This window comes from Pipra filicauda, unplaced genomic scaffold, assembly GCF_003945595.2.
Source record: "Pipra filicauda isolate LSUMZ 115617 unplaced genomic scaffold, ASM394559v2 scaffold46_size3722508_pilon, whole genome shotgun sequence".
NCBI classification, from domain to species: Eukaryota; Metazoa; Chordata; class Aves; order Passeriformes; family Pipridae; genus Pipra; species Pipra filicauda.
Genome location: NW_024104609.1, coordinates 2,147,216 through 2,161,315, shown reverse-complemented (window position 1 = coordinate 2,161,315; position 14,100 = coordinate 2,147,216). Strand labels below are relative to the sequence as shown.

Below are 14,100 nucleotides of genomic sequence, written 5' to 3'. Positions count from 1 at the left end.
TTCACTTGTTTTGTTCTCATAGTACAGAGACAAGTCCCTGGAGGCAACCTGAAACTGTGAAATATGATAAAAACATTATACTATTTTAGATATCACTCCATTTTGCCCTACAGGTTGTTATTAAGAACAGATGGCAAGTTTTTGAGTCTTGAGAACAGTATATTCTAGCAGCGTAAGAGAGCCAGGCTGCTAGTTATACTAATTATCTCCAAGATTTTAGTTTATCTGAACTCATACTTGCAAGCTTGAGGGCAAAATACAGGGAGGAAAAAATCTGCCCACACTGAAGTTCATGACCAGATTCTCATAGGTAAGAATTGATTTCCCTGCCTAATCTTATTCAACATAACTTCTTATGGTTTTCCTGTTTGTTTTTAACCTGCCAGAAAAAAACATCCAAGCACTTTCAGCAGTAACAGTAATAGGAATGGTTCTGCACTGGTAGCTGTGTAGATATTTCTGGTTTTTACTTTAGCTTTTATGAAACTACAGTTGCACTGATACAAGTTCACAGAGAAAAATGAGTAAGTAATAAAAAAGATTGCCAAACTGGATCCTCTAAAGGTGTGGTACTAAGAAATATCATGGGTTTTGTAATCTTTCAGTGAGAGCTTGCGATGGACCAAGATTCACACTGCACAGCAGAAAGGGAATTGTTGGAAGCTGTAAGCAGAATTACTACATTTTCTACCACAAGCCCAGCTGATAAAGAAGAAAATCAACCCAAAGCTGAAATTTCGTGTCAACTGAGAAAAGAAAACCCAGAAAAAGATGACTTGAAAGGTTGATGCTATCTTCTAATTTTATTTTTCGTCTAGCTATTTATGCCATTAATCTTTTATATAAAAACCTTTCCTTATTAATTGCAGCAGTAGTTCAAAATTATACTGCTACACTGCACTGAAAATAAGCCTTGCTTAGACTTGTAATAATAATATAGCAAGAGTGAAACAGATGCATATCCAAGTGTGTTTACACACACACAGTTTTCCTTTTAAATTGTTTGTACCTAAAATGCATTACAGATTTGATTTACACACCAGGAATGAAATCAGTGATCATCAGATGGCCTGTCCCAGGAGTGCACCTTCTGTGCATCACAAAATCTGAACTTCTTGATAGTATCAGCAAAGATACCAAGACTGAAGTTTATCTCAAGCAGGCGGCTCTCACATGCCTTTAAAGAGGCAGCACTGAATGTTTACTATGCCCAAGACTGCTGTCATCTGTTATTAAATAAAATGTTACGTATAATTCAAAATATATATAATCTCATCAAGATTTTTCATCCTGCAAGGATGTCATAAAAACCATCTCTCTTAGGAAATATTTGCTTTGTAGAGATCAAGCCAAACCCAAAAGGCCTTGATAATTGAAACTGTATGGCCAATTGATTGAGAAAATGTAAAAGTAGGAGTACTATGATGCCTTTACAAGTCTATTTCTGCGTCAAGCTGATCTCTTACCCTTCATTTGTGCTCATTCACCTCCATTGTCAGAATGCTACATACATTGCAGACTGACTTCAGCTGACTGCCTTGACAGTGTGCCCACTGAAATACAAATATTCCACTTCTTTTATCCACTTTGCTAGCCTATATGCCACCTGATGAAAACTGTTGTCAGTAGATTTCAAAGACAGAGAAATCACCCTTTTGAAATGCTACATCAAATTCTCCTGTAAGCAAACTCTTCAACCAGCTGTCCTATATTTTTATATATGCATATGTATACATATGTATGTGTGTGTCTGTATGTGAGTGTGGGAGGAGAGAGAAGGGAAAAGGAGGAGGTATATAAAATATTTGAGACTGAACTGTGTCATCAGCTACAAAAGAAAACGAGGATGCAAAAATTCCTCCAGTTGAGCTGGTTATCCAGCTTTGAGGTTAGGATATTCATGTTTTCTCAGCTTTTGCCTATTACTGCACAAACCCCATATTTGAATAGGGTCAGTATTTGAAAATATGTCTGAATTTGCAGCTGCATTGTGTTAACTCCTCCTTTGAGCAACAAAGAAGCCCGGAGAAACATCTGACTCAGAAGACTCTGTTGATGTTTCTTCGGGCTGCCTCTGGGATGGGGAACAAAATCTTGTGCTCAGACTGTGCCTGAGGTTACACCCTTCACATACAATACTTCTTGGCACTACTTTTTCTACAACTTTGTATTCTGCAGATGAATTGGTGTCTTTCAAAATTTTAGACCCAGTAACTTTCCTCAAAGCATCTGGACCTGTCATTACTATCAGTGAAATCACTTATTTTATCAGTCTTTAGTTCTTGCTGTTACAGCAACAAAAAAATCTAGGCTGTCCTTTCACAATAAATGCATAAGAGCTTTCTTTCCAAATGCAAAGGATATAACCTGAAATATTAAATATATTATTTTTAGATTCCAATGCAACCCTAAGTCCCCACTCTTCGATGACCACTAAGGAGCTTCAGGAATACTGGAGGAATGAAAAAAGCCAGTGCAGACAAGTCAAACTCCTTTTTGAGATCCCATCAACCAGAATTGTAGAGCACCACTTGTCTAAATATGTGGTAAGCTAAGAAATGAATATGTAAGAAGATCATTAATTTTTCTTCACTCTACAGGGGTCTGCAGAGCACACAGCATGTCTCACTACATGAAAGCCTTACCGAGGGCCAAGTTTTGCAAGCCACGATCATACGGTGTAGAAGCTCACTGATTGCATGGGCATAGCTGGTGGAATCTGCCTCTAAAAAAACCCTGTGATAGTCAATTCACAAAATCTGCATCAGTGGAGAAGTGATAACAAGTAAAGTAGTAGCTTTGGTATCCCTAACACCCAGAGTTTTGTCAACATTAAGGAAATTCACACAAGTAAAAAAATATCTGTATAGTTACACTTCCACTGAGCTAGCCTGCTGTAGCAGCTGCAGTGCATTTGTATAACTTCCACATCAGAGGTTTCTGTTAGCACAAGTGCAAAAGTCTTTGATGCTGAAAAAGCCTAAGACATCCTCCAGCTACATCACTTGAGATCGTTCCCCTTCCCTACCTAGAGCTCCCTTAGGTGGCATATTTCTGTCATATTTTTAAAATGAAACATGGGTATCATGGGTAGGAACAACAGAATAGGTTGGATTTTTGTATCTTTACTTGTAGTGCTGACACTGGGCTTTTATTTCTGATTCTGCTCCTGGCCTTCAGAAAGACTGATCTAGAGTGAGTCTCTACTCCTGTGAAATTCAGATAGGGATGATTTCCTTCGTTGCTACAACCTCTGAGATGAAAAATGCCAAGAATCATTCTAGCATTGCTCATACTGGGTCATCCAGCTTGGTAGAATTCGGAGCAGGTAAATGTTTTGCAGACTGGCCTAAGATCTTTTTGCATTCTATACACACCTACTTAGTTCGTGCCATACAAACCTACTTATTGCTGCTGTTATTGCATACTCAGTGGTATCCAGCTTACTGAATAGTTCAAAATTATTTTAGTATAACTGTATGAGAACAAGAGTATCTCTCAGCTTATGTGCAATTAGTTAAAGTTAGTTATAAGTTACATGCCTAGGCAAAAAGATTTACATTAGAAAAAAATTGAGCCAATTTGAATGACAGTCAAATTAAATGGTATTTCTTGCCTTTTTCACGCACACTCCTCAAATAAAAAACCCCAAGTACTTGTAAATTATTGACTTAGCTGCCCTTGATAAAATGACAACTTAAAAAAATTGCTCTTATGATTGTTTTAGAATGCATCAGGCATATATACACTTTTCAGCAGGGAGCAGGACAAAGTATAGGAAAATGTCACAGTGCTTACAAACGAAAAGAGATCAGAGAAGTCAGCTCAAATTTAGAAACCTTTCAAGAGGCGCCTATAAAGATCATTTATGAAGATTAAAAGAGAATTTCTCTTTAAGGAAAAACAAGGAAGAGAATCAGACAGACACTAGAACGAGTGCTGGTTTGCACCCTTCAGAGCAACAAAGAAAACAACTGGCATGAGTAAAACCTGTCCAGCTCCTGTATAAATCGATGGGAACAGGGTGAAGTTGAATATGAACACAGACATGTAAAAGGCCCACAGTCTGTGTCCTTAGCTGGTGTGTGGTGCCACAGTTAAGCTGGCCTCAGTGCAGCTTCACTGGTTTACACACATTTGGGATTTGGCCCTTCCTCAACATCACTGTGCTTTGATCAGATCCAGAAGAGAATCTATTTGTACAACACATAACACACAAATTTTTTTGCAGCTTTTTTCCTAATATCACATTTATTATAACCATTTTGAGGCTAGTGAAGAGCTGAGGAAGACATACTCTTGAGTTACTGTGGGGGCAGCATTGCTGTTAGCTATTAGTGAAGGAATTTAGATAGCAAACAGATTGTTGTAGAAATGTCAATTTTTTTGTATTATTTACATGCCAAGTAAGTTTGAATAGAGGGCAATGATTTGGGGGGGGGGGGGGGGAAAGGCTTTGGAGTTACTCCATCTTATTTTTGCACATACCAAATATGTTGCCAAATACTCCCTCTTCTTTCACAGGATTAATAACACCCCCAAATCCCTAGTAATATCTCTTACAAACAACATTTCTGAATATTATGACCAATGTAAAATAGATTACATTCAATATTAAGTCTGGGAAATCCATTCAGTTCACTGAAGATGATTGATTGTAGCAGCCATGGCTGTTATAAACAAAGTACAGCTAGAGAAAGGCTTTGTAAGCGTTTTTATGTGCCTCAGTCTGCTGCTAGTTTGCCTTTCCCAGCACCTTGCAGGATGGAATCTGCTAGTGCACTATCTACAGCTTATTTGCATGCTAAGGGTAAGTCTAGTGACAAAACTACAGAACAGCAGGTGGTGGGAATTATTAATTTGATGGTTGCAGATTTTTCAGGCCTACGCTGAGCATGCATCATAATCCCAGACAGCACGTGATTCAGCAGCACTGCCATAAACCATAGGAGTATACAAGACTACACACACAAAATTGGTGCAGGAATGTTTTAGCTGGAGAAATATACAGGCACAAAGTCTTTTCAAAGCACTAACAGAAAAAATGTGACTGCAGTAGGGCTAGAATGGTCCTTCTCATGTTTGTTTTTCTGCTTGATTGTGTTTAGATGTATAAAATCATCATTCTGCAAACAGGGAGTTTTGACAGCAACAAGTCTGTAATTGAACGGCGTTATTCAGATTTTGAGAAACTGCACAGAAATCTGCTGGAGGAATTTAGTGAAGAAATGGAAGATGTGACCTTTCCCAAAAAAACTCTGACAGGGAACTTCACAGAAGAAATAATCAATGAGAGAAAATTAGCCTTCAAGGACTACCTGAGACTTCTATATTCTATGAAATGTGTCCGAAGATCAAAAAAATTTATTGACTTTTTAACAAGGCCGGAGCTTCAGGAAGCGTATGGTTGCTTGCGGGGTGGCCAGTACCCCAAAGCTTTGGAAATCCTTTTGGAAGTCATTGGTCTGCAGGAAAGGCTGACAAGAGGCAACCCTGTCTCAATTGTCCCTACTCTCTGTGCTATCATGGTGTGCCACAAGGACCTGGAAAACCCAGCAAGTGCCTTTGAATATGGAGAAAAAGCTCTGTCACGCCTTCGTGTGCATTCCAGCCACAGGTATTATATCCCATTGTTAGAAACGATGATCACTCTGGCCTATGAACTTGGCAAGGATTTCCTGTCTCTGCAAGAAAAACTGGAAGAATGGAAGGCAAAGAAAGATCCTGTACGGGTATTTACCCTGAAAGAACTTGCAGTTCGGGAATATGTACAATGAACACAAGAAACAATTTCATGAAAGAGCAAATTCCTGAGGGAGTAAGAACTGAAAATTACCAGTTTGGCAAACGTAGCATTGTATTAATAGAAAAAAAAATAAATTAAGTATCTTCCATGTTCAGAAGGGACATTAGCATCTATGTTGGAAAATATTACATTTTCTCTGCAGATATGAGGAGTATCTAAGGAGCACCTTAAGGTTTTTTGAAAGAAATTTGCAAGAAAATAATCATTTATGTTTTGCTTATTTTGAACAAAGCTTATTTTGTGTGAAAAGTCGGAATAAGAAATTGCAATGAATAAAGCACTTAAGAATCTGCAGAATCAGAGGCATTTCTTGCTCATGTGGTAACTACTTCCTTTCAAGAACAAAAACACCTTCTCAGCTGATGCAATTTAAAAGATGCACCTTCAGACACCAAATATAGTTTTTTCCTCCTCGAGCTCAGGCCTGGTCAAACAGCACTTTGCTGGTTTTGAGAATGATGGGATTGGTCCTGTTCCCGCTGAATTCAGCTGCTGTGGGCAGGAGAACATGGGGGGGGAAGGTTTACAATAACTTTGGTAGGAGCAAAAAATACAAGCGATGATCATTGCATCAGAGATGAGGGAATGTACCTCATTTCCCTTTTTTAACTAGCAGAGTTTTATGACTGGCATTGAAGGCACATTCTTGTTTGGGGTGATCTTTAAGCACAGCTTTGACCAGGGTAGAAAATTCAAACCACGTGCACTATATCCACAGTGAAAAAGGACTACAGGAGAGTGCTGTTGGGGAGAACATCTGGCTGTTATAATGCTAGCCTTTAATTCTGATTATTGAGCTGTGAGATATGGTTAACAGACAGTCTGTGCTTCCCACTTTCCTGTCAGATGTTTATATAAATTGGGCCTTGCCTTAGCTTTACAACCTGGTATGCCATGGAAGCATCATCTTGGTGGCTCTGCAATATTACAGCTAATTTTTTCAGGGATCCAACACACCTATAAAATCTAAGCTTGTTTTGACCCTAACACTCCTGGGAAAGCTTCCTAAGAGCTGAAAAAGTCTCTATTTAACTGCTTCATTAATTTCCCTCAACTCTATGATCTCTCCCATACACTTATTTTTACAATCTGGTAAATTAATTCTCATAAATATAGTAATTAATTTTATTAACTAGCGTGGGTCATTATTCTCTGCTGAACACAGTCCACTAAGTACTTTCGGGCCTGAACTCCAGTTACAGATCCTACATGCACCACAACGACACTGTCAATAAGTTAGGAATAACTGTATTAACTTACCTCCCAGAGACATGAAAGAATCAGCTAATTGGAAAGGCACTGAGTCTGAAAAACTTTGCTGTGTATTGTTACAAGAAGGATGTCTTGAAAAAAAATACAGAATAATAGGAGTGTCTAGGGTAGAATGTTAATATTTTAAGTAGCTATTAAGAGCTAGGCATTAAACTCAAAATACATGGATTATTTGTTATTTGACAATTGTTTTTTTCTGGTTATACCAGCAATAATAGAATTAAGAGTAATTAATTAAGGGACTTAGGGACTAATCTTCCCACAACATACCATATTGCAGGACAGTTAAAATGAATCAAAGGTAACACCTTCTCAGAGAATTTCTGAATCAGTAACAAAGCACTGAAGAAGAAAGCATGTCTGGGGTCTGCATCACATTCAGGCAGTTTCAAGTCAAGATAGAAAGGAATCGTGGCCTTCACACTGCTCTAACTCCACAGCAGTTGGTGATGAAAGACCAGAAGAATAGGAAAAAAATAATTTCCTCCCTTTTGCTCCCTCCCATCATTGTGTGCAGTGCCCAGGGCACAGCTCCCTTGGATTCTCCTCAGGTTCCCATGGGATGGCACATGAGTATCTAATTGCTTCCACAGACCCTCACCTTACAGCTGACCATAGGATTAGTGGGTTCATAAGGACATGCTGTCTGACAAGGACAATTACCAGGAAAGGCAGCACACCAGCAAGATCTTACTTTTAACCTTTACTTGTGGTAATGTTATAAATTTCCATCTCGGAAGGACTAACTGATCCAAAGCTGACCAATTTCTGCTTGCATGTTTTGAGATGCAATTTGGCTAAGAGAAAAATTTATATAATTCAAAAGGCACTAAAATAAACAGTGCAAGAAACCCCCACTCTTTTAATGGGGTAAGCCAAATCTCTTCTTTTCCATACAATGTACTGGTAGAATTTTGTCAGCAAAATGATCCTAGAATAGGTCTCGTTGTCCCCATCCACCAGAAGGTGAAGGTCAGTCTCCTTGTATTATGGGGGAAGATGAACTAAATAAATACAGAAATAGTGTGAAGAAAGAACATTGTTGGGTAATTCCCCCACCCTGAACTTCCTTAATGGAGACTGTTTTCAGCTGTGGCAATCAGTTGGCCACAACTTCTTCAGAGCTACCAAGAACCTATCCTCTGCCTCACTCAAAGGGCTGATTTAAATTTCTGCTGCATTGAGACTTCCAGTGAAGCCACTTCAAAGGGTCAAGGGTAATGTTCATAAAATGAGTTTGTGATTTCATTACTATTAGAATACAACAAAAATAAAATCTCCCCAACAATTCAAGCTCCCCCAAGCAAATCAGGTATGCATTTCCTTCCTACAAATGCAAAGCCTGTGACCTTTTGGATTTATTAATCTCTTCAGAGAAAATCCTTGGAAAGAAAAAGCTAGAATGGTTATGGTGGCAAATGGGGATCCACAGAGCCTGCATTTCACCCGGAGCTCTGCCACAGACTTGGTCTGAACTTTGCACAAGGAACTTAACCTCTGTGCCTCTATTTCCTCACTCAGTACTTCCCCATAAGGTTTCCTCATTCAGGTTTTCAGTACTCATAGATCAGGAAAGCTTTGAAACCTGACCAAATGAGTTAACTCCATTTAACAGCATTTAATTCAGAAACGTGCAATGGGATAGAGGCAATTTTGATTTATACAAGCCTGTTTCATTTGTCAAGGATATCTTGAACTGAAAGAGAACTTAGAGGCACTAAGTTGCCAAACCTGTGTGCTTATGGTGGATTGCATAGTTTCTTACCAGTGCAGTCTTATTTTAAAATCAGGTGCTACTTTCCTTATAAACTAGAGAAGTTACAAAATTATCTTTATATTACACTGTGCTGTAGTGAGACCGTGCTGGCTGATCAGCTCCACAGGCAATCAGCCAATTCTGATTTCTTAACTATATACTCTCAGAGAGTGGTTGGACCTGGCAAAAGAATTCTGCTTCCTTTTACTCGCACTTCAAAAGTCAACTTCTGCATATTCTTTTTTACTTGATTTTTACAGCAAAGTGAGTATTCAGCAGTTACATGTTATTAAACTAAAGGGTAATGGCATTCCTGCTCCTATACTGACCCAATTGTCTTCCACTCCCAATTGTCCAAGGTAGGGACAGCCTGCAAGGACCAGGTTCCCTCTCCCTCTACATGCAACTTTATCTTCAACAGTTAAAAATGTGTAGCCTGGTAGGACAGATTTCCTGCAGGCAGAGATTAGTGTCTTTCCCCATTACTTTTGCTCAGTGCAGCAATACAGTAGCATTGCTGGATTGTCCTGGCTTTTTCATAAGATGTATAACAATGAAATGGGTGCTCTACACCTGCCACCACATCCTAGTTTTCCTCTGAATAGTATTTTAAGAAGGTCTCAAAAAAGCTAACATAGCTAACATTTCCATCCACGTCTACCTGTCTTGCTTATCTATTGCCCTTCCTTAACTCTTGTTGAGAAGCCATTGGAGAAACAATGGCTGAAATTCTTGTGCACTCTCCATAGGGTTCGCATACTGTCCCCAAAGTACACATCTCAGCCCTCCAGGTGCTGGGCCAGCACAAGTAAATAGCACTGCATCAGTGAAGCTATTTTGGAAGAAAAAAACTCTGGCACTACCACGCAAGAACATAACATAAATTAACCAAGCAGGTGGTTCCTGCTTCCAGACAGCCATTTTACTTCCACTCTTCACTGCTGTACAATATTTGAGTGATAAAGGCTTGTTTTATAAATAAATCTATTTCATCCATTTCCTGTCTCCCAAAACAACGCGTGCTCTTTACAAAATGCTTCTTAGGTTTAATAAAATAAATGGAAAGGAGTGGTTTCTGGCATTTGTCCTGTTTGCATTATTAACCTTCATCAGCCATTCTCTGTACCTAGAAGGCAGCTGGAGTCAACAGGCAGAATGTCTGGAGACCCAAGCACTGCTCTTGGCAATGTCACAAGCCCAATGATGACCTTGATCAAGTCTAATCAAATCTCAGATTTCTTTTGAATAGCAATATGGCTTTGTCCTCTTCTATAAAGCTGTGTTTTACTTATATTTTAGCTGTACATTCCAACGTATCATTTTCCCCATTTTACAGCTGGGGGAATTGCAGTACAAGTAAGAGAAATGATTTTTCCCAAAGTCTAATACAGTGGTCTGGAGACCACACTGACTGCCTGGAGAAATACTGAAGCATAACTTGCACCACAGATTTACAAAGCAGAGACATGTCACAGTTGCATGTTCTTAAGTACATCTTGCATGAACATCCACAACACAGCTTCATTTTTGACCTGACAAAACTGTGATATGTCTATGGAAGAGAAAAGAGTGGAATAAGTCTGACTAATTAATGTATTTCAAGAACTAATAAGTGGTTGAACAGCACAAATATTTTAAGCACTACTTTACAAAAATAGCAAAGAAAAAAGTCTTGCCTAAGAGATTTTTAGGATATATAAAAAAAATCTCCAGACTTCAGTATCATTTTCCACAAGATGGAACAGGAAAATATTTTCAAATGCATTTTTCCAGTTTTAAGAATTTCTCAGAGCTCTGGAATTTCTTTCCAGTGCTCTTGTAGTCTTAACAAGAAGGATCACACAACCACTAGAGTACTATATATGTTAGTAATCTGTTATGATCCATTTTTCTCAACAACACACAATGCATCAGAGCTTTGTAGTATGATCTTACTTTTCCAATTGTCATTGGCACCTCTGAAGTATACCTACAACAGATAACAATCCAAGTATAAATTCACATTTAATTTTTTTCCAGGAAAAAAGGTAAAAAAAATAAAATGCTGTCCAACCAATATTTGCCTAGAATGTCTAACAAACCACAGGCTGCACACAAGCTAGAAGAAAATTTAAATAAAATCTGGGCAGATCATCTCCGAGAGTCCATGGAGAGTTGCATTACGATCTATTGAGCTTTGCCCCATTTCCATATCAATTATTATATCATTTGGGGCATTAAGTAGATAATACTGTTTACACAACTTTCTAAAATAACTAAAGAAGCCCATGAGGATGTCTAGTTACTTATGAAACATATGCAGACAAGATGCTCTCTGTGCAATGCAGCATCTTGTTTACAGGGAATCCTGTGATCTTTATCACATACTTGTTATTAACTCCTGTTATCTGCTGCATCACTGGAGGATAATATTTGCTTTCCTGAATCTTAATAAGGCTAAATACATTTATTGAATTCAACAGATTTGTACAATCAGCATGGGAGTCAAGTCCAGGACACAAGATGAAATCTAGGTTTTGTGGCTCAGACAGCAGCTGAGCAAATCAAATCAAGAATGTGGTTTTTTGTGGTTTTTGGTTTTTTTTTTAGATCAAAGACAGGAGCAAGATGTGTTGAAAAACTAAACACAGTTGTAATGGTGTAAAATACTGAATGTCAATTCCCATCTGGATGAGGTGAGAACCCCGAAGAACCAACCAACCAACCAGTTTACATTAGGATCCCATTACAACATATGTTCATCACACTTTGCAAGTATATATATGCTCTATATACAGATACACAAGACACAAATTTTCCTGTCAGTCCAGTAAGAGCTGAGAGTAGCTACACTGAAAGAAGTTATAATGTAATTGAGAGCACAGTAAGTCCTACTGTACATATAAACATGTGCAAAATCTCTATACACAGTGGATGGACAGATGGCTGATGAGTGGCTGGAACAAACAAATTTGAATGTTTTGATGCCTAATAAATGTTTGCCAAGTATTTAAAAAATTCAGATCAGAGCTACTTTTACAAGTACCACATGGAGACATATATATATATATAGTCATAGTACAATTTTCTTCTATTAGAAATAGTAATATGTATTACTATTATTCGGAAAAATGTTGAGGAGAAATAGGCTGGATGAACTTTCATTTACTAGTCTCTCTAAACTGGTAGTTTAAATATTGTTTCACTTCAGACAGCATGAGACTCTAACTTGATAACTGGTAGGAAATCTTTGAGAATTTTACTGAAAATGCAGAATTTAAATCCTAATATTTTTCTCGTTGCTCCTCAGAGTTTATAAAGGTTTGCCTCCCCCTGACAGGGGACCGCAGTGCCACTAGATGGAGCCGCAGCATTTTCAAGAGCTCAGGACCCCGCAAGCTCGAGGGAATGGAACAGAAAACTTTTTTTTAATGACTTGAATTTTATTTTAAAAAAATCTACTCTAAAGTCTAACATTTAAATTTTAATATGATTAAACTAAATATATACCTCTCAATTCCATTGTGAGTTCAGACTCTAGCGCCTGGCTTTCCAGCTGTCCTTCAGGACAATTTACCATACCCCTTTATCAGGCAGCTCTAGGAGCCCGCTGGAAAGCTGAAAGAGAAAATGTTCTTGCAGGCTTTTAGACCTGGTGAGTTCAAAGCCAGAGTCACTGCAGCGTCTCAGTTCCTACAGTACCTTTTCCTTCTGATCAAAAGGAACCAAGTAAAACTCACAAGTCTTAAAAGAACTATCAAATACTGGGGGGAGGGAAGTGAAAATAAATGGACCCATAATGCCTTCTGAATGGTGCCGGGGAAAGTTCACTGACTCCATTTTAGATAGCTACACTCCCAAGTATGAAAATGAGACCTGATTCTGAGTCCAGCTACTATAAAATATATGTTAATTTCTTTATGTACAGGTATAAATATACTGCAACCAGTATGCATGCACACATCTTGATTTTGAGCTTTGTCTTCTTGTTGATAACATGGAAGGGGAACACATGACAACTGCACCCGTGCTGTAGCTGCCAGTCATCTCCTTTACCTGTGCTTTAAGCAGCAAAACACAGAAATGTTTTCGGAAGCAGCCCCTGAGAAACTCAGCAAATCCAGTCAGCATAGGCCTGTGTTCTCTGAGCTGTGCTAGAGATTTTATCAAATTACTGGAATGGCCTGGATTTGGAGACTGGCTTCTCCCCCCACTGAGTGCCAGCTGCAGACTAGAGTTTGAAAGCAGCCTCCCCCTGCATCAAGATTTTTTTTTTTTTCCGAAAGGTTTCTGCAGAATCTGCCAGCTTTTAGAAACAGCATGAGGGAACTGGGCAGTCCTGTGGCAGTAAAAAGCAGGAAGACTACGCCAAAGTCTTTGAAAGAACAGTCTCGGGAGGTGAAATCTTTGAAGGTGTGTCTCCATCCTTCCTTTTCAGCTTCTTACAGAAACCATGGAAGGAAAATAAAAAAAAGAAAAAGGAAAAAGACAGGGAGAAAGAAAAGAGAGACATGCAATCTCAAAAGACAAGACATGGATTTGGTTGTTTCTGTCACTGCACCTCACCTCCAGGAACAGCAGCTTAAATGTGTGCTGAGTTAGCAGGGGGGACACTTCCATGGACTCAATAATAAAATACAGTGCTTTTATAGGGCTTCACACATTCAGAACATTTTATAAATACTGGGCCAGATTAATCCAGGCTTTAAATCTGCATAAACCTTGGCACAGGGCTCTGGTGCCCTTGAGATTATGAAGTCTGCCATGAAACTAAATTGTGATGATCAAAAACAGAGATTCAAAAAAGGCACAGCCAGGAAGAAAAGTTTGTTATTTGTGAAACGTGAAGACAGAAAAAAAATCTGTGAAGAGACAAACAAATGGTTGGTTCGTTGCATAATAGACAGCTTCATTTCTAGGGCTGTCTTTGGAAAATTTTGGGAATAAATTTGGGTATAAATTTTCCTTCATTTCATCTCCTCTGGAGAACAAGAGGTCATGCAGATTTTTTACAATAAAACCAGTACATCAGAGGGACTGACAGGGAAAAACTAATTTTGGTTTATGCATTTATATTTTTCTCCTCCTGAGCAGATAGCAGTGAGGATACTTGGTTACAAGTAAACATAAACAATGGTATAAATTATATAGCCTTCACAAGCAGCAGTAAAACCCAACTACCTTATTCCTTGATTATTATGTTCCACGTTCCTCTGACTGGCCCACATAGCAACTGTAAGAGGCTTGATTTGTACTGCATCAGAATGTATTTTACATGTACTTAGAT

General features: G+C 38.5%; 1 protein-coding gene across 1 annotated transcript; it reads left to right on the top strand.

The window, feature by feature from the left end:
• Positions 1 to 608: 608 nt before the first annotated feature.
• On the top strand, positions 609 to 5,939 carry SNX20 (sorting nexin 20). Its single transcript, XM_027732595.2, has 3 exons — positions 609 to 783; positions 2,395 to 2,546; positions 5,109 to 5,939. Exons 1-3 carry the CDS (start codon positions 618 to 620, stop codon positions 5,775 to 5,777), a joined length of 987 nt encoding a protein of 328 aa, XP_027588396.1. The 5' UTR covers positions 609 to 617; the 3' UTR covers positions 5,778 to 5,939.
• The last annotated feature ends 8,161 nt before the right edge of the window (positions 5,940 to 14,100 follow it).